This window comes from Arvicola amphibius, chromosome 15, assembly GCF_903992535.2.
Source record: "Arvicola amphibius chromosome 15, mArvAmp1.2, whole genome shotgun sequence".
NCBI lineage: Eukaryota > Metazoa > Chordata > Mammalia > Rodentia > Cricetidae > Arvicola > Arvicola amphibius.
Window position 1 is genome coordinate 24876719 of NC_052061.1, and position 23664 is coordinate 24900382.

The 23664-nt window shown below is 46.4% G+C and overlaps 1 protein-coding gene across 1 annotated transcript; it reads right to left on the minus strand.

Moving 5' to 3' along the window:
* Positions 1-555: 555 nt before the first annotated feature.
* Mcm5 (minichromosome maintenance complex component 5) lies at positions 556-22581 on the minus strand. Its single transcript, XM_038312853.2, has 16 exons — positions 22312-22581; positions 22027-22153; positions 21818-21946; positions 18191-18363; positions 16630-16785; positions 14585-14751; positions 13189-13360; positions 10003-10114; positions 8474-8617; positions 8115-8180; positions 7667-7843; positions 6055-6167; positions 4895-5023; positions 3480-3622; positions 2154-2281; positions 556-1064 (listed from the first exon to the last, which is right to left on the minus strand). Exons 1-16 carry the CDS (start codon positions 22476-22478, stop codon positions 963-965), a joined length of 2205 nt encoding a protein of 734 aa, XP_038168781.1. The 5' UTR covers positions 22479-22581; the 3' UTR covers positions 556-962.
* Between the last annotated feature and the right edge of the window lie 1083 nt (positions 22582-23664).

Here is a 23664-nt window from a genome sequence, read left to right on the forward strand (position 1 = left end):
CTTCACTACAGTGGCTTTACTGTTAGTGACTGACTAGACCATTTCAGCCAGTTAAGCTCAGTTCATTTTAAGCTTCCCATTTACAAATTCTTTAAATAACAGATACTTTATTTCATTCACTTTTCCTTAATTTTGTGGATTCTATATTTCTAAAAGCACAACAAAACTCTGTGGCATTTTGATAATAAAAATGCTGGGGCATCTTCCTTTAACAATGTTTCCCCTAGTATTTTCTACTATGCTGAACTCAGGTCAGGTCCTCCTATCTGTTATTGATAAACCCTGAAGTCTAGTTTCTTTCCCAGGGATACACAACATGAAGGTCCCAGAAACTCATCCAGCCCACTATGCTGTAAATAAAACCCAAAGTTCACTGGAGGCTTTCTACACTGCAGCCTATTTGGGTTTTCATTCTCACTCACTGAGCTCAAATACAACCCTGTGAGGCAATGTCAAACTTATTTGCAGACTAGGAAACTGAGGCACAGATGGGCTTAGTGATGGATTCAGTTCTCACACCAGGCGCTGCTGGAGAAAGCTAAGACAACCCCACACTTCATACAAAACCATTGTCGCACTGGCTCTACTATTAGCAGCCAGGAACTGACTTTATTTCCTCTAAGCACATGAAGAAGCTTGGCAGTCAGGCAGCCCAGGAGCCAATGTACAGACCTGTCTACCTACAGAGCCTGTTCTTGCTCCAGACCTGTCTTGCTGAGGAGGCAGGACAGGAGATAGGCACCTAGAGCGAAACTCATACACCTGAACAGTGATGAGACCAAGAGACCAAAGCACACTTCCAGGACCAGTGCATCTGCAGACAGCAGTCAGAGGCGGTGAGGCAGAACCTCTTCCTTAGAATGGCAAACACCAACTGGGAGGTGGAACGGTGCTGGCATTCAGGTTTGAGGAGAGGTGGAGCGGTGCTGGCATTCAGGTTTGAGGACTGATGGGCAGTGAGCTCACTTGAGGCGGTAGAGCACCTTGCGCTGCATGCGGTGTTGGACCTCACCCCTGCGCAGCATGAGCTGCAGCACCTTTCGAATGGCATGTTCTGGATACTTCTGTAGGAGGGAACAGAAGATAGATACAGGGGTGTATCACAGGACCCAAGGGAGCCCATGGTTGCTCATAAACAACTTTACAACAAACAGACAAAAGGCTTCCACCTTCATTCTACCTTGACTTCAGAAGGGCTTATACTTTGTAATGCTTCTTGTGTACCAGGCAACTATAGTCCTATATCAACTTTAAGCATCCAGTATTAGGAATTACCTCATTTTACAGAAGAAGAAACAGGCTAAGGGCTGGAGAGATGGCTCAGTGGTTAGGAACATTGCCTGCTCTTCCAAAGGTCCTGAGTTCAATTCCCAGCAACCACATGGTGGCTCACAACCATCTGTAATAAGGTCTGGTGCCCTCTTCTGGCCTTCAGGCATACACACAGATAGAACATTGTATACATAATAAATAAATAAATAAATAAATAAATAAATAAATAAATATTTAAAAAATAAAAAGAAAGAAACAGGTTCAGAGGGTGTCTGAGATCATATAGCAATTAAATGAGCTAGCTCTTAGGTCCTTGTGACCCTAGAAACCAAACTTTCTCTAGCCCCAGACTCAGTAAATGATAATCTTTTCACCTACAGAGCAAAATGTTGAATCTTTTTACCAGTATGAGCTACTGTGTAAATTACTTCCAGGAGCAAAATGAGTATACACAGAAAAGAAAGCCAAGAACAGAAGCCAGGACTATCTTCATCATTTTAAAGGGCACAGGTTCCTCCTAGCACCCAAAAGCACTATCTCTTGTGCATGGGATTAGTAACCCTCTGCCCAATGGGCTACAAAGCTCACTCATCTGGTTCTTGGCTCTCTACCCTTTAAGGAGCCAAGCAACAAGGGAAAAGATTAAGAGATGGGGAAATTAGAAGGTGGTTTCTACTACCCAGCTTGTACCTTTCCCACTTCAAGGGAGACATAAGTAGCCAACTCCAAATGTAGCGGTTCTTAGGGAAGAAATAGTGGCTCAAACACTCCCCACCCCAGCAACCCACTGTTGAGCATAGAGCACAGGGTAAGGGAACCAGCAGGAAACCCTCTGTATCCTGGGCATGGCTTGCAGGTTCCCAGTGTTTAGGAAGGCTCACCTGCTTGGTAAAGTCCTGAATAATACTGTGTTCAGACACCTGGGAGCCAATGGCAAAGCGGCGCTTGAGTTGCTTCTCGATGCGGCTCAGCATCTCTTGGTCCTCCTGGGTAGTGAAGCCCTCCACTCCTGTGAAAGTGCAATAAGGAACTGGGTACTAGAAAACCCAGTTCATCTATACTGGGAGGGTCAGAGAAATGATAGCCTCTCAGTAGAGTGGCCTAAACCAGAGAGAAAATTAAAGACAGAACAGTGTCAGGTGACAGTGGAAATCTTACCATGGAAGTGAGAACCAAGAAATATAGGGCGCAACAGAGGCCATCCAACAGGCCCAGCGCCAGGTGGTAGAGACATAGCCATCATGGTATCTCAGAGCCAGGTAACATGAGGCCATGTGGGTCACACACACTGAGGCAACAGGAATAGCCACAGAAGGGGTTTATTTATTTTGGGGAAAATGTTTCATTGTATAGCCCTGGGTGGCCTCAAATCTCAAACTCAGAGCCTCTGCACCACCATGTGCAGTGGAAGTACAAGTTTGGAGTTACAGAGCAAGAAGAGAGGGAAGGCAGGACCTGACAGGATCCAAATATGGGAGGTGACACTCATGAGAAGTCCTGGGTAAGAGAAGCTTACGATCTCCACCAGATGGGAGAACATCATTCCTTCTCCAACACAGCTGGCCCAGCTGTCACCACTCCCCACCACTCCTTTCACTACCTATACCTACCTCCTCACTGTATCCCACCAAGAAAAGTAAGAAAGTCTATGGGATAGGTAGAACAGGGAGGTTGGGAACTGCTTGCTTACAGCTCTGACACCAAGACAGTGACTGGCAAATTCTCAGCCAGAATCCTGGCCAGATCAGAGTAAACCTAATTCTCAGTCTCAGAACACTGGCTGAAAGCAGGTAAGAGACACTAGGGCTCAGGCATCAACAGGCCCGTGTTCCACTAAGACTTGTGACCAAGACACCACGGAAGCTCTGTGTCAGTCTCATTTCCAAGACAGGAAGGACTGACAACCAGGCATCCCAGATGTGGCTGTCAAAAAAGATGAGGCCACAGGCTGGGAAACTATAATTCTGAGCTCAACACAGGGGGGAAAGAAGGCTGCCAGCCATTCTTCACCAGCGACAGGCCACAACAATTAAATTTAATGAGCTGGCTCAAGAAGCCTAGAGAAAGCTTCCAAAATGTGAAAACAGGCAATGGAGAAGTGGGGGGCAAGGTTATTATCAAAAGCACATCCAGGCAGCACCCTGCAGGCCAACAGCTAACTAAATCTCTAAGTCTAAGGTCAGGACTACAGCCTAGCACTTACTTACCTGACAGATTGCCAGATAATGCAGCATCCAGTGTGGACACCTGGAATAATCTCAGTGCCTCCTCCACATCAGCCTCAGTGGCAAAGGGCTGGAGTTTCATCTTACTAAGGGCCTCAGCAATGCGCACAATAGCCTCCAGCTGCCTGTTGGAACAATAGAGTACTCAAAGGCCTCAGCCCACTTACTCTCCCCACCCCCACCCCCATCCTTCAGGTAGGAGCAGGGCCAAGGTAGTTAGAACTATGGGGGGGGGGGGGGGGGACTGGAGAGATAGCTCCTGCCCTTCCGAAGGTCCTGAGTTCAGTTCCCAGCAACCACATGGTGGCTCACAACCATCTGTAATGAGATCTGGTGCCCTCTTCTGGCCTGCAGGCAAACAGACAGAATACCAAGAATACTGTATACATAATAAATAGGGGAAAAAAAACTATAGGGGAGATTGCTGGATAGAGTGCTATCCCCATTATCTATTACCCTATATTCTTAGTACTGGAACCCAATTTTCATTCCAGTACATGCTGCCTGGTAAAGGATACTGCCTGCCTCTTTGGTCAAGGTGGCTGTGTAAACAAGATGTGACCAATGAACTCTAAATCCATGCATCATATGAAAATGTCAGAAGTATCCTTCAGCCTTGATGAAGGGGAGGGGCTTGGTCCAAGCTCAACTTAATGTGCCAGGCTTTGTTGACTCCCCATGGGAGGCCTTACCCTTTCAGGAGTGGATGGGGAATGAGTTGAGGGAGGGGAGGGAGACAGGTGGAATGGGAGGAGGGAAGGGAGGGGAACTGGTATGTAAAATGAACAACAAAAAGCATGTCCCCGGGCTGCCTCTCTTGATGACCAAAGTGATGGCTGGAACTTCTAGAACCTTACGGGGCTGAAAGGCTGACAATGACAGACATAATGGAATCCAGGCTGACAGCTCTGAAAAACCACCATAAACTACAAACTCCCCAGCTTCATAATGAAAATAAACTTCCAATGTAAGCTACTCTTTAGGTTTCATTATACACAATCAAATCTACTTGTAACTTGTAATCAATGCCAGAGGCAGGATTCAGCTTAGATAGTAGGCCCCAGCTGTAAGTATAAATAAAAGTTGAGATCCAGTGAAGACAAGTTCGTTATAGTTACATAGTTGGCCAAAGGCTAGAACAGAGGCCTTGCTAATCTCCCAGGACAGAGTGTTCCCTCTTACCTCAGTCTGCCTCTCAGAGAGGGAAGCCAGGCAAACTATAGAAGTGAGGCCCACCCAACCACCCCCAGACTTAAACAAACACACAAAGACAGACCATTAGGAGGCCAGAGCACATGGTCCCAGAGGCTCCCTTTCCCAACCCACTCTGGGCATGTATTATGAGGATGGCAATGGCCAACTGGCCCTACTCTGTGAGATGAGACCCACTTGCTCACCTCACAGTGATGGGGATGCTGGAACGGCGATCACTGTCCCTCTCATGCTGACGGGCCCCACTCCGCATAATGATATAACGATTCTTCAGCTTCTCTGCTGCCTCTGCCGACAGCCGAGGGCCACACCTCCTGCAGATAGCAGAGTGAACTAGAATGAGGCCAGCAAGAAATCTCAGTTGCCCACCCCATCCCCAGGCCTCTACTTGGCTTGCAGACATGTATGTTCCCACATTACTGGCAAATCATTTGAAAGAAAGAGGGACTTGGGCTGGCTATGAGCAGGAGTCAGAGATCTACATGGCATCTCTCTGAGAAAGCTGGTTGAGATCTGAGCAGATGTGAAGAAAACTACTCTGACTGCTACTGGCTGCAGGGTGCTATCTGGCCAACGGGTGTACATTCTTCCAGCACTGAGGTTCCACAGCAGGTTTCTGAGCAGTCTCCTACTCTCCACCTTGCTGATTTGAGAAAACTGAGGACCTCCTCCAAAGCTTCCCAAAGCTCAAAGACATAGGAACTATCAGACCAGACTCTGATGTCCACTCACTCTGGCAGGTGCATGACCTGGGGGACCACTCAACTGCTATGATCAACCAGTGCCCCATCTCTGGGACCAACCCCTTTCAAAGATAACTAACACTGAGAATCTGAATGAGGTTAATTAAGGGCACAGCCTTTGGGGCAGGTACCCGTCTGTTCCCACTACTTCCCACATATGTCCTCAGACAAGTTATCTAACTTTGCACTTCACCTTTCTACAACAGAGCTACAGGTCATTTATATACAAAAAAACAGAACCATGCCTAGGACAGAAGAAACATGTGTAGGGTTCCAATGACAAGTAAAGCTGCAATCCACTGAGTACTGACCCAGTGCAGAGAGATGCCAAGAATTTAACCAACTTGAGCAGTCCTTATAAAACATCAACCTTGGGCTACTGAGGCTCTGAAAGCTTGAGCAACCTGCCCATTATTGTGGGCACCACAATGTTAACTTTGAAATAACCTTACACCCACGGAGTGAGTCACAGTGCTAGATGAGAGCAGAACGCAGTTCAAAACATGGTTACCAGGTAATCCTGGGTAAGGAAGGAAAACAGGTCTGCACGTCCCCACCCATGAAGCCCATGTCACCGAACAGGGTTTTCTCCCAACACTCACGCTCGGCAGTAGGCAATGAACTTCTTCATCTTGGCCAGGTCAATCTCACCCTCCACAGCCTGTGTCTGTGTCAGTGCACTCACATGCAGAGTGATCACATGTTTGGCCAGCATCTTGGCAAAAGAGGAAAAACTGGGTAAGCACAAAGATTGAACAGACAGGAAGAAATCATGATGTGGTTGGTAGGTGCTTCTGCTCCGGTTCCTGTGGCCTATCTACTGCTGGCAAGTTTCTACCTGAGGATGGACATGGAGCTGAGTGGTGGATCTTTATGAGTTCAATGCTAGCCTGTCCAGAGTGAGTTCCAGGACAGCCAGGGCTACATACAAAAACCTGTCTTGGTGGTGGATATTGGACTTACCCAAGCCACGAGAGTCCATCCTGGGACCTCTACTAGAACTACTGGAAAAGCCTTCTTCCTTTTTTCTTTAGGGACAGTTAAATCACCAGCTATCAAACTGAATACACATTATTGATTCTATTGATACTCAGAATTGAGCCAGGATCTCTTACATGCTAAGAAAGTACTCTGCCACTGAACAAAATCCCCAGTCCTTTTTTACTTATTTTGAGATAAGGGTCTAAGTTGCCAAGCTGACCTTAAAGTTGCAATTCTCCTGGTTTAGCCTCCACTGAAAGTACAGGCCTAATCTAATCCCCTAAACCTGGTCAATCTTCTCTTAAAAATATTTATTTATTTGTTTGTTTGTTTGTTATGTATGCAATATTCTGTCTATGTGTATGCCTGCAGGCCAGAAGAGAGCACCAGACCTTATTACAGATGGTTGTGAGCCACCATGTGGTTGCTGGGAATTGAACTTGGGACCTTTGGAAGAGCAGGCATACACACCTCTGAGCCATCTCTCCAGCCCAACCTGGTCAATCTTTACCATCTGTGGTGGTTTGAAAGAAAATAGTCCCCCAAAGGAAGTGGCACTATTAGGAGGTACAACTTTATTGGAACAGGTATGGCCTTTTGGAGGAAGTATCTCATTGTGGAGGAAGGCTCTGAGTTCTCATATATGCTCAAGCCACACCATGTCTCAGACCACTTCCTGTTGCCTATAAGTAAAGATGTAGAACTCTCAGCTCCTTCTCTAGCACGTCTGTCTGCATGCTGCCTTGCTTCCCGTCATGACAATGGACTAAACTTCTGAACTGTAAAGCCACCACAACTAAATGTTTTCCTTTATAAGAATTGCCGTGGTAACAGTGTCTCTTCACAGCAACAGAAACCCTAACCGACATCAGGAGCAACTGCCTGAGAATGAAGCAGAGAGACAGTTGGGCTAACAACCACCTGTGCACTAAACTTATTGCCTTACCAAATTCCGTAACTATTTTCTTTCAGAAATTTACTAGCAGGGCAAGGAGTGAAGCTCAGTGGAAGCTTCTTGCTAAAATCACCCAGCATCTCCCTCAAGGCATAAATAGGACTAGGCCACAGGACTCCAGGTCCCTCTCCAACACCCTGCAAGTCACTAATGCAGTCATTTCATGTGCTTCTCACTCACAGCTTATCTGAGCACCAGCATTTCCCTGGCAAAATCTCTTGTTCACCCTCATGACCACGAAACCACCTGGAGCCACCAGCCCAGCCACTGAGACATACCATGTCCCTCTCCTCATTGTGCTCATCTTTGACGATGAAGATCATGTCAAATCGGGACAAGATGGTAGGCATGAAGTCAATATTGTCCTCCCCTTTTGTCTCATCCCATCGGCCAAACACTGAGTTGGCTGCAGCCAGAACAGAGCAGCGAGAGTTCAAGGTGGTAGTGATCCCAGCCTGAGGTTGAAAGTGGGGAGGAGACAGTCAAAAAATCCTGGGACAGGCCTCTCCTTCCTCGCATATGAACTCATACAAATACACCCATATACATACATTATGTGTGTGTGCACGTGCGCGCATGTAAGGATGCGTGCGTGTGTGCATGTCTGTGTGTTCCAGGCCAGCTGCTGCCAGCACAGTCCTAGGTAAACATAACTTGGTACATCCATCAGAGCAGCTTGAAGAAGACCACCAGGCTGAAATGATGAAGGATGAAAGAGCCACTCACCTTGGCAATGGAGATAGTCTGCTGTTCCATGGCTTCGTGGATTGCCACTCGGTCATCTTCCCGCATCTACGTTGCAAAGACACATCTATCAGAATCCTCACCCGGGAAGGGAAAGTGGCAGGAGAATAACTAGGAATTACTACCGTAATACAGACTTCAGGTCAGCCAATGGCAGATAACCACATGAGCTTAGCTTTCACTCTCCCCAATTTCCAGAGCATCTCAAAGAGGTAAAGCAAGCAACTTATCCAAGTTACCCCAGAGTGATAGGCACAAGAACTACATACAACTCTCTCAGAAGTGCTGTGTGCTACCACACCTGAGTCCACACACCCCAGTTCTGCAACTAGAAGACTTACCTTGTCAAACTCATCAATACAGACAACTCCACCATCGGCCAGAACCATGGCTCCACCTTCCATAATAAAGTTTCGGGAAGAGGGGTCCCGCATCACTGAGGCGGTCAAGCCAGCAGCACTGCTGCCTTTTCCAGATGTGTACACCTTGGGAAAGTGAGGAGAGGTGTCAGCACCAAATGCTAGCCCCAAATGCCAAAAACCCAGAAGGTTGTGACTACTCTACATCACACTGCAAAGCTGACTGTACAGTCCAGAACTCAAGGCCCAACTGAGAATTCTTTCTTCTGCAGCCTAGTTTAAGAGTTTCTTTGAAGCTGGGCAGTGTTGGCACACACCTTTAATCCCAGCACTCAGGAGGCAGAGGCAGGTGGATCTTTGTGAGTTCAAGGCCAGCCTGGTCTACAGACCTAGTTCCAGGATAGTTAGGGTTGTTACAGAGAAACCCTGTCTCGAAAAAACAAAAACAAAAAAAAAGTCTCACCTGAGCTACAGCACAGCCCTATGACATAAGCAATGAGGACCAGAGAAGGAAGGATGTATTTCAAGCTGGCCTCAGGGCTGGGAACTCCTGGTTCTTAGGTTGTCTCTACCCTTAGTTCTTCATCTGTGAAGACCTGCATGCTACATGCTGCCAGACGCCTTGAAACACATACCTACCTGAGATGCTTGTAAATGAGACACTCAGATCAGACTGCACTACTGGGAATGCCAAGTACTTGTCTATAGTAGGCCTGGGATGTGCTTAGTGTGTTAAAGTGCTTTCCTAGATTTTTAAGATTTTTAGGTTCCATCTATACTGACCAAAAAATAATTATTTATATTGAACTACAGGTTAAAATTATTTTCACCTAGTCTTACTTTCTAAATGTGGCTACTATAAGATTTAACACGACAGAGCTCACAGTTTCAGGCCACGGGATGTGCTAATGTGGTAAACTTAGCACACACCCTCTTCATCTAAAACCATCACTTCCTACTGCACAGTCCACTTACCCTGATCTTCCCAGACCTAGGAGACCTGGATCATTAGACACACTGGCTCAAAGCTTGTTCAAAAGTCCCCAGTAGTGGGATTTGAGCAAGACACTTCATTGCTCTGTTCCTACCTCCAATGCATAACACAGATGGTAATACTCATGAGGAGACAGTTAAATGAGTAAAAACTTCACAGGCACATCAGGAAGCATCTGGCCCATCTTGATACCAGCTATTATCACTAGCAGTGCCATTATTTTGCAACTAGATAGGTTGATGCTCAGGGAGTCTAGGCTATCTTTTCAAAGTCCACGTGACAACTGCCAGTCTGAGAAGCAAACCAGGCCTGACTCAGTCCAACGTTCTTACCACCCACACCTAACCTACCTGTTGTCCCTTCCTTCTCACACCTCTCTGCCATCCCGACAACAGACAAGAAGAATGAGGAAAAAGTAGGTCCTGGATGAGCAAGAGCCCACGGTTGCCCAGGAATCGTAGCTTTATTCCCTGCTGGGACATCCAAGCCAGGAGAAAAGTAGTCCCCAGCCACTCACCCCAATGGGAGAGCACTTCTCCACAAACTTCAAAAGCTGCGACTTGGCTGTGCCAGGGTCCCCCAACATCAGCAGGTTGATGTCACCTCGGCGAGTGAGTCCATCAGGGAGCCTAGACACAACAGGTTGATAGAAGACAGTGAATCTGTGGGCTGTCCTTGAACTCACCATCTTCCTACCTCAATCCTCCAAATTTTAGGATTATAGTTAGGCATAACCACTCCTGGCTTTGTGTAGGTTGGTCACCCTCCCTTCAGAGTCTCAGAACAAGTGCAAATGACAGTTTGGCCCAGAAACATGTTCACACCCAGTTCTGTGCTTTCTAGCCTAACACTGGGGGGCAAGGCTTATTTCCCGGGTAGAGATGTAAAGGAAATGAGAGCTATTTATACTGCATTCATTCCTCCCTTAGGGTGGGGTAGGCACACCTGAGAGCTATGCACACTGTAGAATAGCCACAGAGCAGGATCCAGTCCAACCTGGTACCTGGAATAAGCCCCTTCATTCTCTGTGCCTCAGTTTCATCTATGAAATGGACACTACAGTGACATCCCTATAGGCTAAGAGGACAGGGCTGGGTTGTAGTAGTACCGAAGAGTTCCACAATAGCCAGGAATGGAATATAACAAAGATTTATTTATCTGGGGATACACTCACAGTAAGGGTAGGCATCACAGTCCTCTGTGCGCTGGGAATTGAAACCAAATCCAGCAGAAAAGGGGCTGCACAGGCTCTGCTTTTCATCTGTACTTATAGTCCATGAGACCACGCCCAATGTAGGCCGGTATCTTAAAGGCTATTGGCTGAAGGAATTCCCACAACACCTCCTCCTTTCTGTCTAAATAAGAGAGTTCTAAGCCTAATACAAAACTATATACAATAAGAACAAATATCAAGTATTGTCCAGGGAAAAGAGGCAAAAACATACATAAAAATTAGAATTACAACCAGCATGAACAACGTCAAACAAGAAAAATATGTCAAATGTTTCACTAGTTATCCTATCCTAAGGTGTCTAAGTCATATATTAAAAATGGCTTATATACATACATATAATGGTAGTTGCCACTTATTAAAAATCAAAGCTGGTTTTGGAATTTGATGTTGGCTCTTCTCTAAATCCAAGCATATTGTTTAAAAAAAAAAAACTCAAAGTTTCTGCCTCATATCAGGAGCCATCTGGTATGGGACAGAAGGAAGATAAAATCTAGGGACTGTAGTATATCAAAACTCTGCTTTCAAAAATTTTACTTCTCCCCATACCTACTTTTGCCTCTATGGTACCCTTTCGTTGAAGTATGTCCATAGAAATTCAAACTTTCTGTTTTGATATGGATAAAGTTTTCCACAATCAACAATAAATTTTCCTGCAGTAATCTTTGTAGTCTCCAGGAAGAAGACAGAGCACCACAACAATTCCACCTGGTTGATACGATGTCATTATGCTGATAGCACCACTTTAAGATCAGTTTGGTTACAAACTGCTCAAGATGATTTCAACTTGGCTAGCTGAGATGGTGCACCTTCTTACAACGTTCTAGCCAGAACTTCAAACAAGAATTTCAGAAAAACCCTACCAACTATACTCAGAGACTATCTGCAATTGTACCAGACAATAATCTTGAAATTTAACCAACATTTTAGTTTATACAGGATCCCATAGAAATAGCATTGTGCCTATGACAGCTGGAAGTAATTCTAGAAAACGACGTCCACTCTCCCAACAAAGTTTGTCCTCAGGGTTAGGGCCATCTATTAGGGGTTAGTTTTAAGTGATATAGGGTTGGGGATGGAAATGAAGTAGGCTAAGGGATCTCTCATGAAAAAAAGGGGGGAGCCAGGCAGTGGTGGTGGTGCACACCTTTAATCCCAGCACTCAGAAGGCAGAAGCAGGCAGATCTCTGTGAGTTTGAGGCCAGTCTGATCTACAAGAGTTAGTTTCAGGATAGGCTCCAAAGCTACAGAGAAACCCTGTCTCGAAAAATCTACCAAAAAAAATAAAAGAAAAACAAAAAAAGGGGTGATGGATGGGATGAGATAATAGGTACATTTCCTTCTCAGGTCTTTGATGAAGTTGAAGACAAAACAATCAGTTACTTTCCTATCATGACTTAGCCAAGCCATTTTCAATATAAGACTTAGACTCCTTAGGATAGAATAATTATTGAAACACTTAGCATGTGTTTCTTGTTTGATGTTGTGCATGTGGGCTGTAAATCTAATTTTTATGTATGTTTTTGCCTCTTTTCCCTGGACAATACTTGATATTTGTTCTTATTGTATATAGTTTTGTATTAGGCTTAGAACTCTCTTATTTAGACAGAAAGGAGGAGGTGTTGTGGGAATTCCTTCAGCCAATAGCCTTTAAGATACCGGCCTACATTGGGCGTGGTCTCATGGACTATAAGTACAGATGAAAAGCAGAGCCTGTGCAGCCCCTTTTCTGCTGGATTTGGTTTCAGTTCCCAGCGCACAGAGGACTGTGATGCCTACCCTTACTGTGAGTGTATCCCCAGATAAATAAATCTTTGTTACGTTCCATTCCTAGCTATTGTGGAACTCTTTGGTATTACTACAATTGGCTCAGGACACATTAAGCACAAGAATGCTCTGAACATATAAAAAATGTATTGAACAGTAGCCACTAGTACAATGTCATTGCTGCTACTGTCTGTAGCTGTATTTTAGTTTCAAAAGGACATAGGAAGCCATAAGTGACCCACACCTGCAATCTTAGAATCTGGAAGACTGAGTCAGAAGAATCGTAAGTTGCAAGGGCAGTCTGACTATATAATGAGAAAAAAACAAAGAGTTTCAAAACAGAAAAACCAAAACAAAGAATATATATATATATATATATATATACACACACACACACATATATACACAAACATATATGTGTGTGTGTGTGTGTTTGTGTGTGTGTGTGTATATGAGACACTTTCTAAGTGCTAGATGTTTCACATGTCTCATTCAAGCACAGAAACTTTGTTCAAGGCAGCATTTCTCACTCCCATACAGTCTAGGGCAGAGATCAAATCCTTGGTCCTAGCCCAATGTTTTCCCACTGTGCTCCCCATGTCAGCAGGCTGAGGGACCTGAGAGATATGAAGAAAACTAGGTTCTCAACACAGCTGTCCTCCTGCAGCAACCTTGTCATTAATACCCTCCTCCCAGGCTCCTCACCTCTTCCGTGAACCCCCAAAGAGTAGGCAGGCTATAGCCTTTTTCATATCCATGCCCCCAAAGATGGAAGGGGAAATGCTCTTAGAGATGAGCTCATAGATGTTGGGGAGGGCAGCCAGGCGACGAAATTCCTCTTCTTCCTGTGGGCTGACAGACCCAGCAAAGCTGCGGCCTAGGAGGACAGACAGGTGCATAAGTGAGCAAAAAGCATCTCCTCCAGCCTACTGCTGGGCCTAGCCCTAAATCAGGAACCTCCTCACCCCCTCACACCCCTTCAGCACCAGGAGAGCACAATCTCATTCAAGAAAGTTAGGGCACAGGACTATCCCAGTCTTCCAAATCTCAAGGGTCCAGTGATGAAAAGAAGGTTCCAAAGAATCAGAAGGACAGATCATGGGTAGGGTTAAGTGGGGTATGCCGCCTTTAATCCCAGCTCAAGAGACAGGAGGCAGAGACAGGAAAGTTTCTGAGTTTGAGGTTAGCCTAGTCTACAGTGTGAGTTCCAGGACAGCCAAGGATACAGAGAAACTGTCTCAAAAGACCAAAATCAAACAAACAAAACAGGCCAGATCATATGGCCCCCTGGGGACCATTGGCAAATCTCTTATAAGGCAGATAAAGCAGAGAACCAATGCAATTGTTTGGTAGCAATAGCATGGCTCACTTTAGCTGCTGAGGAATGGAGAAAGTAGACTTTCAAGTGTTCTTCCAAAAACAATCTAGGAGAAAGAGTGGGACTCAGACCAGGGCACTAAGAAGTGGACAGTCTTAAGTGTGAATGTAGAACAGCCAAACAGCATGCTTGCAGATGAGGTGGAAGGATTTAAAAGAACTGAAGAGGGCCGGGCGGTGGTGGCGCACGCCTTTAATCCCAGCACTCGGGAGGCAGAGGCAGGCGGATCTCTTGAGTTCGAGGCCAGCCTGGTCTACAAGAGCTAGTTCCAGGACAGGCTCTAGAAACTACAGGGAAACCCTGTCTTGAAAAACCAAAAAAAAAAAAAAAAAAAAAAAAAGAACTGAAGAGGACCTGGATTTGCTGAGCAACTGAATGGGGGGAAGGCTAAGGAGGAGCCAGTTTCAGAAGGTGGGAAATAAAAGTGCTTAACTGTAGCCGCATTAAGTCTAGGATGGCAAGTCACCACATTGCATCTATCTACTGCACTGAGTCATGCAACTCAAGCATGCATTTAGGCAACAACCTCAGAGCAGGAGCCACAACTATACAATAAGTGAACATTTTGGAAAAACAAATTTTTGCTTTCTGAAAAATAAACAGCCTGGGATTGGGAATATAACTCAGTGATAGAATATTTGCCTGGTATGCACAAGGTTCTGGGTTTGAGCCCTACTATGAAAAAGAAAAGAAAAGCATGTCCTGATGGTTTGAGCAACTCACCAGAGCCATCTGTATCCACCTGGATGCCCAGGACCCGGATATAGGAACTCCGGATGCCCACACCCACTCTGTCCCGGCCCTTGCCGGAGTTCATTCCAAACTTCTTGATGGAATAGATGCCCATGATGGTGACTCTGTTCCCAGGAACAACCTTGTCGCACAGGTATCTGAGAAAAGTGCAGTAAAGAATAAAGAAAAACAAGTGAAATCCAGGGGTGACGGTGTGGTCAGCTTAGCATGTCTACCCCTAGCACCACTACCAGGCTGGCTGGATCCTCACAAGGCCTAGAGGAAGGAACCTTTCCCTACTCCTGCTACACACCATGTCTGTCTGGATGGCGAAGACAGTGTTTATGATGCTGAGCTGGCTCTCACTAAACTCAGGACATCACAGGTTGTGCTGGTGGAGCCCAGCCTTCAAATGCCCTAGCTCCATTTTATCTGTGGCCAGGCTCAATGGGTGTCTCATTTTGCCTCCTTCGGGGACCTTTCTCCTCATACCCTTCCAGACTCCTTGCAAGGACCACTCTCCATTTCTGCCTCTGACACTCCCTGAACTCAACCAAGTCAGCCTGCCTCTAGGTTTTCAGTCAGTTCTTTTAATAAGAACTGTATGTGGTTAAAAGTCTCCAAGTTTCCCCAGAACCAGAGTGCCTTAAAAGACCAGAGCAGGGGGCTGGAGAGATGGCTCAGAGGTTAAGAGCACTGACTGCTCTTCCTGAGTTCAATTTCCAGCAACCCACATGGTGGCTCACAACCATCTATAATGAGATCTGGCACCCTCTTCTGGCATGAGGGCATACATGGAGACTGAACACTGTGTACATAATAAATAAATCTTTAAAAAAAAAAAAGATCAGAGCAGCTGTGTGATCTCAAAGAAGTCATTGTGCCTCTCTGAGCCTAGAGACATGATACTTAATCTGACTTGTCTCAATTGTTGGGAATCAAGAAAGGTAAGAAACACAAAGATGTGGGCAGTGGTAGCTCACACCTATAATCTAAGCACTCAGGAGACAGAGGCAGGTAGATCTCTGAGGGTTTGAGGCCAGCCTGGTCTACTGACAGGTTCCAGGACAGCAGGACAGCCAGGGCTACACATAGAGATAGCCTCTCTCGAAGAACAAAAGAGAACACACACACACACACACACACACGTGTTCTTTTTTTTTAAGAGATTTATTTATATATTATGTGTACAGTGTTCTGCCTACATGTATGCCTGCAAGCCAGAAAAGGGTATCAGACCTCACTATAGATGGTTGCTGGGAACTGAACTCAGGACCTCTTAACCGCTGGTCCATCTCTCCAGCCCCACAAAGGTGTTCTGTTCTATACACTAACAATACCAGATCACAGCTTCACAGGACTGTTTCAGGCACCCATACTGTTTATGAACCTCCTACACATTTCACACCTTAATCCTCAAGCCCTCTGGATACTTAGAGAATACTCTAATACCCTATACTCAGTTAAGGAACTGTGTTAAACCCTTGACATTCATTGTTAAGCAGTCTCAGATAGTCCAGACCCCCATTTTACTAATGGGGAAAAAAAAATGAGGCTTAGAGTGTAGCTTTCCCAAGGGTCTGAGTGAGTCTGCACATTCTTGCCAGTGATAAAGCTGACAACCATGGTCCATCACTTCCCAGAAAGCTTTGCATCTGCACTTGACCTCAGGTGTACGAGCCCAGGGTAAGCACTCAGGGACCTGTAAACCTTCACCTCAGGTCAGTTTATAACTACTCAACAAAACCACAGGCAAATTCTTAACAGGAAGCCTGACTAGGACAGCAGACTGAACAGGATCCTGCTGTGCTGAAAGGGCATAGCCCTTGATACCACTGTCTAAGTCATCTGACCTCCCCCAGCTACAGTCCCCATGTAAAATATGGGTAGACAGGGCCTTGTGGACTATGAGAGATGACAGTCAATAAGAAGCACCAGACACAAAAGCTCTACCCTGCACATGCACTCTGCTCCAGATGATCTCTATGGTATACCTGAGTGACATGTGCAACAACCCACAGCCCCTGCCAGCTTACCTGTCACAGTAGAGCTGCATGTGCCTGGGCATCTCACCGTGAGGCACTGCATCAGGAAGCTCCTGAAGTTTCAGGGTCTGGAAGTCTACACACTTGCACTTATCAGGCATGATGAAGTAAGGGTCCAATGGGCACTTTGGGCGCCCTGCCTGATCCCTGGACAGGGGAGAAAGCAGTAACCAGTTACCCTGAGAACCCAAAGGCAGCGCTCATCCATTCAAGGTCAGCCTTGAGATGCAGCAGCAATATAAGGAAAAGCTGGGATAAGTTTGGGGAAAAGCCTGGAAGGACAGTTTCCATGATGGCAGGATGCTATATCCAAAGTCAGAACTTCAGGAGCCTTGGCACACTGAGGTGGCAGTCATACTCCTAATCCCCACATGAGAAAGAGAGGCTATATATCAAATTCCTTCCTAAACCGCATCCACAGCCAGGATCTTTTCCAGTAAGATTTTACCACCTCTAGAGCATTCTAAGGATCCAAACTCTAAGGCCTATATAAGTCTACTCAACTAATATAGGTGAGGAGACACGGCAGTGAACCAAAAGTCCCTGGTCTATGAAGCTAAGTTCCCATTAGGATTGAAAACTATCTGTATAGTATAATGACATTCAGTAAAAACAGGCAGGTGAGAGGGTGAGCAGATATGTATGTACCAAATGCAAGCACAGGATAAGGAAGAGGATAAGGTAAGAGGACAGGTAAGGAGCCTAAAGAGACAGGAAAAATGTGGCAGCCTGAGGGAAAAACATTTAGGCAGAGAGAACTAGACCCACATCAGCCTATGGAAGTGCCAAGCCACCCTGCTCCTAGATAGGGAATAGACTGAGGAGCAGTAAAGCTGGGACGCGGGGAGAGGGAAGAACTCCTCTGTGGCTGCAGGTGAGGGCAGGCAACAGCCCAGGACAATGCCAGTATGCCTCAAGCAATGTGGAAGCTGAGAAGAAACCAGAAGAGAAAGCCAAAAGCAGTCAGGATACAAGTAGGGTTCATTAGGTCAGCGTCAACAAACATTTCCTAATAAGAACCATACAGTAAATATTTTAAGTACTGCTAACTGAAAGACCATTTGTTCTACCACTGTAGTAGAACAACATGCAAAATATCAAGTAGGCTAGCCATGTTCTCAGGCAGTACAGTGGCGCTCTAGTTCTAGCCCAGCAAGTCAATTTGCTTTAGAAGATTCTATATAAGCAGGGTAGTGGTAGCACATGCAGGCCGATTTCAGAGTTCAAGTCTAGCCTGATGTACAGAGTGAGCTGCAGAATAACCAAAGCTACACAGAGAACCTCCCCCCTTAAGATTCCATATAGAATCAATCTCTATGGACTGTTTCCTCTTCAACCTTGGGTCTCCCACATAGGTTGTGTGACATTCAGGTGGGGCACCCATGTGAAGGAACACCATGCCGGGTCTGACCCAAGGATATCGCGCTACCCAGCCCTTCACAGGCCTAGAACAAGTAGCTACAGGCAGTACTTGCCAGGGTTGTTGGCTTTTTTGATCTGAAGTGATTCATTCAGGTCACTTCCCCAGAGTCCCTCCCAGCTATACACTCACATATTGCACTTCCTGGGGAGGGCATAGCCCTCTAGTCCTGGACGCATGGCAATATTGGTGAGGGTGTTGTGGCAGCTGCGACACTGAATGGAAATACGAGTAGCTTTGGCACGAACCGCAGAGGCTGAGATGATGATGCCGGGGATCTTCACCAGGTGTGACATCATGTCTGACTGTAACAGAGACACAAAGAGACTTGATGGTTTGGGAGAACCAGGAGACATGAGAAGGTGCTGAGGAAAGACATGGATAAGATCTGGAAGAGGTGACAAAGCCATGGCTCATAGTTTAGCTCAGACTTTCCAGAGCATCCAATGCCAGGCTACCTGGACACCAGGTTCAGAAGCCTCAGACACAGGCCAGTACTTTCAGGGGCCTTGCAGAACAATGGGAAAGGACTGGAGAGACAAAAGAAACATGAAACACATTTTATTACAAAACCAGAAGACCCAAACCCCAGCTCTAACAGTAACTTCCTGTGTTGTACCACAGAGAACAGACATGGGACAGAAGCCCAGGCTCTAGTTCAAGTTCCATCTCCAGCCACTATGGACCTTCTGCCAGCCTTAGGTTCCCCATCTTAATGACTACTGGACACTAACACTAATTTTCTTTCGGGGCGGGGGGGGGAGGCGGGGTTCAAGACAGGGTGGACAGGGTGTCTCTGGAGACTGCCTGGAAATCACTTTGTAGACCAGGTTGGCCTCGAACTCATAAAGATTCATCTGCCTGGGCTGGAGAGATGGCTCAGAGGTTAAGAGCACTGACTGCTCTTCCAGAGGTCCTGAGTTCAATTCCCAGCAACCACATGGTGGCTCACAGCCATCTATGAGATCTGGTGTCCTCTTCTGGCATGCAAACATATATGGAAGGAATGTTGTATACATAATAAATAAATATTTGAAAAAAAAAAAAAAAGATTCATCTGCCTCTGTCTACTGAGTGCTGGGATTAAGGTAAGTATCACCATTTCCTGCCTTCTCCCACAGACATACCATGCAGGCCAAACACCAATGCACAGAAAATAAAAATAAAAAATGTATGTCGCTTAGTTTTTAACCATATTAGGATATTCCAGAGGATATTTAAATAACCTTTTCTTTGCTAACATTTTGCTTAATCTTCCTGTGATTATCAACAAATTCTGTGACATACTAGTCTTTTGAAATGTACTGAAACGTAATTTAGGGGGCTGGAGAGATGGCTCAGGGGTTAAGAGCACCGCCTGCTCTTCCAAAGGTCCTGAGTTCAATTCCCAGCAACCACATGGTGGCTCACAACCATCTGTAAAGAGGTCTGGCGCCCCCTTCTGGCCTGCAGGCATACACACAGACAGAATATTGTATACATAATAAATAAATAGATAAATAAATAAATAAATATTTAAAAAAAAAAAAAAAGAAACGTAATTTAATGCATTTTTGATTTTTTAAGTTTATTTTAGATTCTTTGTTTTACAAGACATGATCTTACTATACAGCCCTGGATGGCAAAAATAATTGTAATCCTGCCTTTAGCCTGTCAAATGATGTAATTAAAGGCATGTAAAATAGTCAGCTTAAAATTCTCCAGAAATAAACAGGAAAAGCAGAAAACTAGATAAAATATTAGCATTCAATCTCAGTTAATAGCATATGGAGCTCATTACACTTTACACTTCTGTATGTGATAGTAAGTTTTTCACAGTGGGCTAGAGAGATAGCTCAGCAGTAAAGAGCAATAGCTGCCCTCCATAAATCCCAAGTTTGGTTTCCAGCACCCACTACCCATAATTCCAGTTCCAGGGATCCAATGTTCTCTTCTGACCTCCATGGGCAACACATACATTGTACACACAGTACACACAGGCAAAACACTCATATACGTAAAATAAATAAATCTAAAACAATTAACAAGCAAAGTTCCTTTTTCCATCTTTCCATTCCAAGTTTTTCTGGAACAAAGGGGCTCCAAAATTGTTCGAAGAGAAACACAGGAAAAAGTGGCCACCTCTGGGAAAAGATGGTGTCACAAAGACCTGCCCAGGCATTAGAACCCTTGAACAATCCATATAACAACTTTTCTGAAAATTACCTACAAGGGTGCAGGTATCCCATCCCTAGCAGGGGAATCCCTCTAGAACACTGGTTCTCAATCTTTGTAATGCTACAACCCTTTAATACGGTTCTCATGTTTTGGTGGCCCCTCCAACCATTAAAAATATCTCTGTTGCTACTTCATAACTGTAAATTTGCTACTGTTAGGAATTGTAATGGAAATATCTGGCATACAGAATATCTGACATGTGACCTCCAAAGGGATGCGACCCACAGGTTAAGAAGTACTGCTCTATAGGGCTAAGTACTCACTGCAACCAGTACATTTGCAGTACGTTTCCCAGAGTGGAAGAGGCATGGCTTTGTACATCCCACCCCGCCAGAAGAGGGACAAGCTTCTCTTTCCAATGAAATAGCAGCCCCCACCCAGACAGATCCAATGACACCATCAGAGGCAGAACCTACGATGCAGTTCAGTTCTAGACCACGAGACTCAAGAAGAAACCAACAACAGAGACTGCTCAAAGGACTCAGAGCTGTCTGTGGAAACGAGGCTGTCCTGCTAACCGAGAACTACTTGACAGGGACTCCAAAACTGCAGAGCTCTACACAGTTCAAGCAAAATGAAGAATAGCCTTCGGTGTAGTGACACCACGTGAATGGTGACACCTGAACACTACTACAGAGTACCGCCACATGTACTATACTTTTGATTCTCAACAGCCCTAAGACAGAACAATAGTCAGTGTCTGCCGCATCCTCCTTCCTTCCCTTTCTGCCTACGTTATAAATCCTCTTCTACATAGCAGCTAGAGGAATCTTTTGAACTCGGCATTGGTCTTGGGCTGGAGTTAAAGAGTACTTTGCCAGCCTCATAGAAAGAAAATGGAATCAGGGCCAGTGCGTAAAAACACCAGCTTGCCTCCAGGAACTGCACATGTGGAAGAGACTTGGACTCCCACATGTCATCCTCTGCTCTCCACACTTGCAAACATCCAACATTCAGGCTCAGGGGACTACAGCTACACTGCTTTCTCTCCACTCCTCCAAACAGGCGACCACTATCGCCCCAGGGCCTCTGCACCTGCTGCTCTTCCTTGAGCTGGTGGAAAGCCCTTCCAGGTTCTGACCTGGCTGGCTACACACCCTTCAGTTTCAGCTCCAACATTACTTTGTCAGACGGATTCTCTGTCAACTCTCCACCCCTCTCAGCCAATGGTCACAGTGTCCCCCTTTTCTTTTGGTCTTTATATTTTTTTATTCTTTGTTTTTTTCTGAGACTGGGTCTCACTATGTAGACCAGGCTGGCCTCATAGATCTGCCTGCCTCTGCCTCTGAGTTATGGATGGTGTTTACTGGTTTTTCAGTCTCCCCAATAGACAGGAAGTCATTGCTGTTTCTACAAGACTCGACTCTGCCTTCCCTTAGGACATCAATCTAAAGAAGTAATTTTACACATAAGGACACAGGCTTACTTAAGTCAAGTGTCCTGCCCAGGGTCACACATCTGGTGCCACAGGCTACCGGTATCAGAGCCTTGTGCACCATACATCAACCACGCCACCATGACTGGCCCACTCAATAGACCCACCTTCAGAATCCGAATGCTAGATGGACTGGCATCTGACTTGAGCATGACCTGTATGTCCTGGAGCTGCTCATCACCTGCAGGCCGGGGTCGGGTCACCTCGTCTGCTACCTCCTTGGCAGCTTCCTCAAGCTGAAGAAGAGGAAAGGCATAAGCTCCTGGTGACGGGACAGGGCCAGGCTATACAAGACTCTGAAACGGGCGCTACTCACCAGTTGCAGGTGTTCGGCTGGCTGTTTGTACAAGTAGTCGGCCAGCTCCTCGTCAAAGCTGGCCAGGTCCTCCATCTCCACCTCGACCCAGTATTCCCCCAGGTTGTAATGCCGCTTGAGTTCATCTCTGTGGTGGTCAACAAGAGGGCGAGGAGGAGCCGTCAGCCGCGCTGCCCACGCAGCACCCCTGCCCCCACCTCCCTCGACACCTGACCCGAGAGCGGTCCAGCCTTTACCCAGGGGGTCCTCCCTAGACCTCCTTCCGCCTCACGCAAGCGGTCCCACCTGTACTTGAAGGTGAAGCCCGTGCGGTCGGTGCCCACTCGGTACTGTCGCAAAAACTCCTTGAAGCGCCTCTGCAGCTGCGACTTGCGGGCCTGGCCCTCGTCGGCGCCCGGGTCGCCACCGAAGCTGTCGCTGTAGAAGATGCCGGGGTCGTCGAAGCCCGACATGACTGCACCTCGGTCCCTCACCTCACAGCGCCGCGCCACACGAACCTCGGTCCCCTAGAAGCCGACTTTCGCGGGAAAACCAGCCTTGGCGTTCGTCCGCCGCGGCGTCTGCGCTCCCATTGGTTCGCTCGGCCCCGCGGCCAGCTATTGGGCCGCTCTGGGTCCGTCGAGTCCCGCCCCCTTGCCGGCTTCCCAAAATGATTGGCTGTGATTCTTGGTGGGGGGGGGTCATGCACCACTTCCTTCCGGTCTCCATTTTGTGAGAGGGACGTTTTGGCGCGAAACTTGTGGAAAAAGGAGGAAGCTGTGACTGTGGCGCGACCCAAGCCACGCAAAGATGGCGGAGCATCACAGGAGCTTTGTGCTCATTTCTTAAAGTCTTTTAGGTCTGGCGAGGAAGCCGAGCCTGGTGGCGCAGGTCTGTCAGTCCCGCTACAGGAGGATTGCGGTAAAAAGATGGACCTGAGAGATGACTCCATGACGAACAGCGGCGTTTGCTGTTCTTACTCCTCGGTTCCCAGCACCCAAGTCAGGGCTCACAACTGCTTGTAACTCCAGCTTCAGGTGATCCAGCGTCCTCTCTGGCCTCAATGGGCACATATACGTGATATAGAGATGCATGTATTTTTTAACTTAAAAAAAAATGAACTGTAGCAATGGCTCAGCAGTGTAAAGAGCATATTGCTCTTGCAGAAGACAGTTCCCCCACACACGCCCATATCGGGCATCTCACAGGCTTGTAACTCCAGCTCCGGGGGATCAGATGTTCTGTGGCCTCTGCAGGCACGAGCACTTACTACTAGGGTACACATAAATCTCCCACGGGTATACACAGACACGCATAAAGGGTAGACTCCCTGAGTATCACTGAGTACGGTGATTTGTTCTAGCCCTGAGGAAAATGAATGAAACTCGGCCTTAAAAGTGGGAGGGGACTAGAGAGATGGCTCAGCAGTTAAGGGTACCCTGGTTCAATTCCCAGGGACATGGCGGCTCACACGGTCTGTATTTACAATTCCAAGGGATCCGACACCCTTACACAGACGAAATAAATCTTTAAAGAATATGCAGATACTGTAAGAAAAATCACCCCTCTCTGAACTCCTGGGAGAAAGTAGTATGCCTGAGAGGTGTCCTTTCGCCCCAGCCCAGCAGGAGACGCCAGAGTGCTGTCCCTGGCTGCTAG

Excerpts from the sequence above, each read along its gene's own strand:
- Mcm5 (XM_038312853.2), bottom strand. The coding sequence starts at position 22,478 with ATGTCGGGCTTCGACGACCCCGGCATCTTCTACAGCGACAGCTTCGGT. Across the intron at positions 21,947-22,026 it reads CAGCCGAACACCTGCAACTG|CTTGAGGAAGCTGCCAAGGA; the intron begins GTGAGTAGCGCC and ends CCTCTTCTTCAG. Across the intron at positions 8,181-8,473 it reads GTATTGATGAGTTTGACAAG|ATGCGGGAAGATGACCGAGT; the intron begins GTAAGTCTTCTA and ends TTTGCAACGTAG.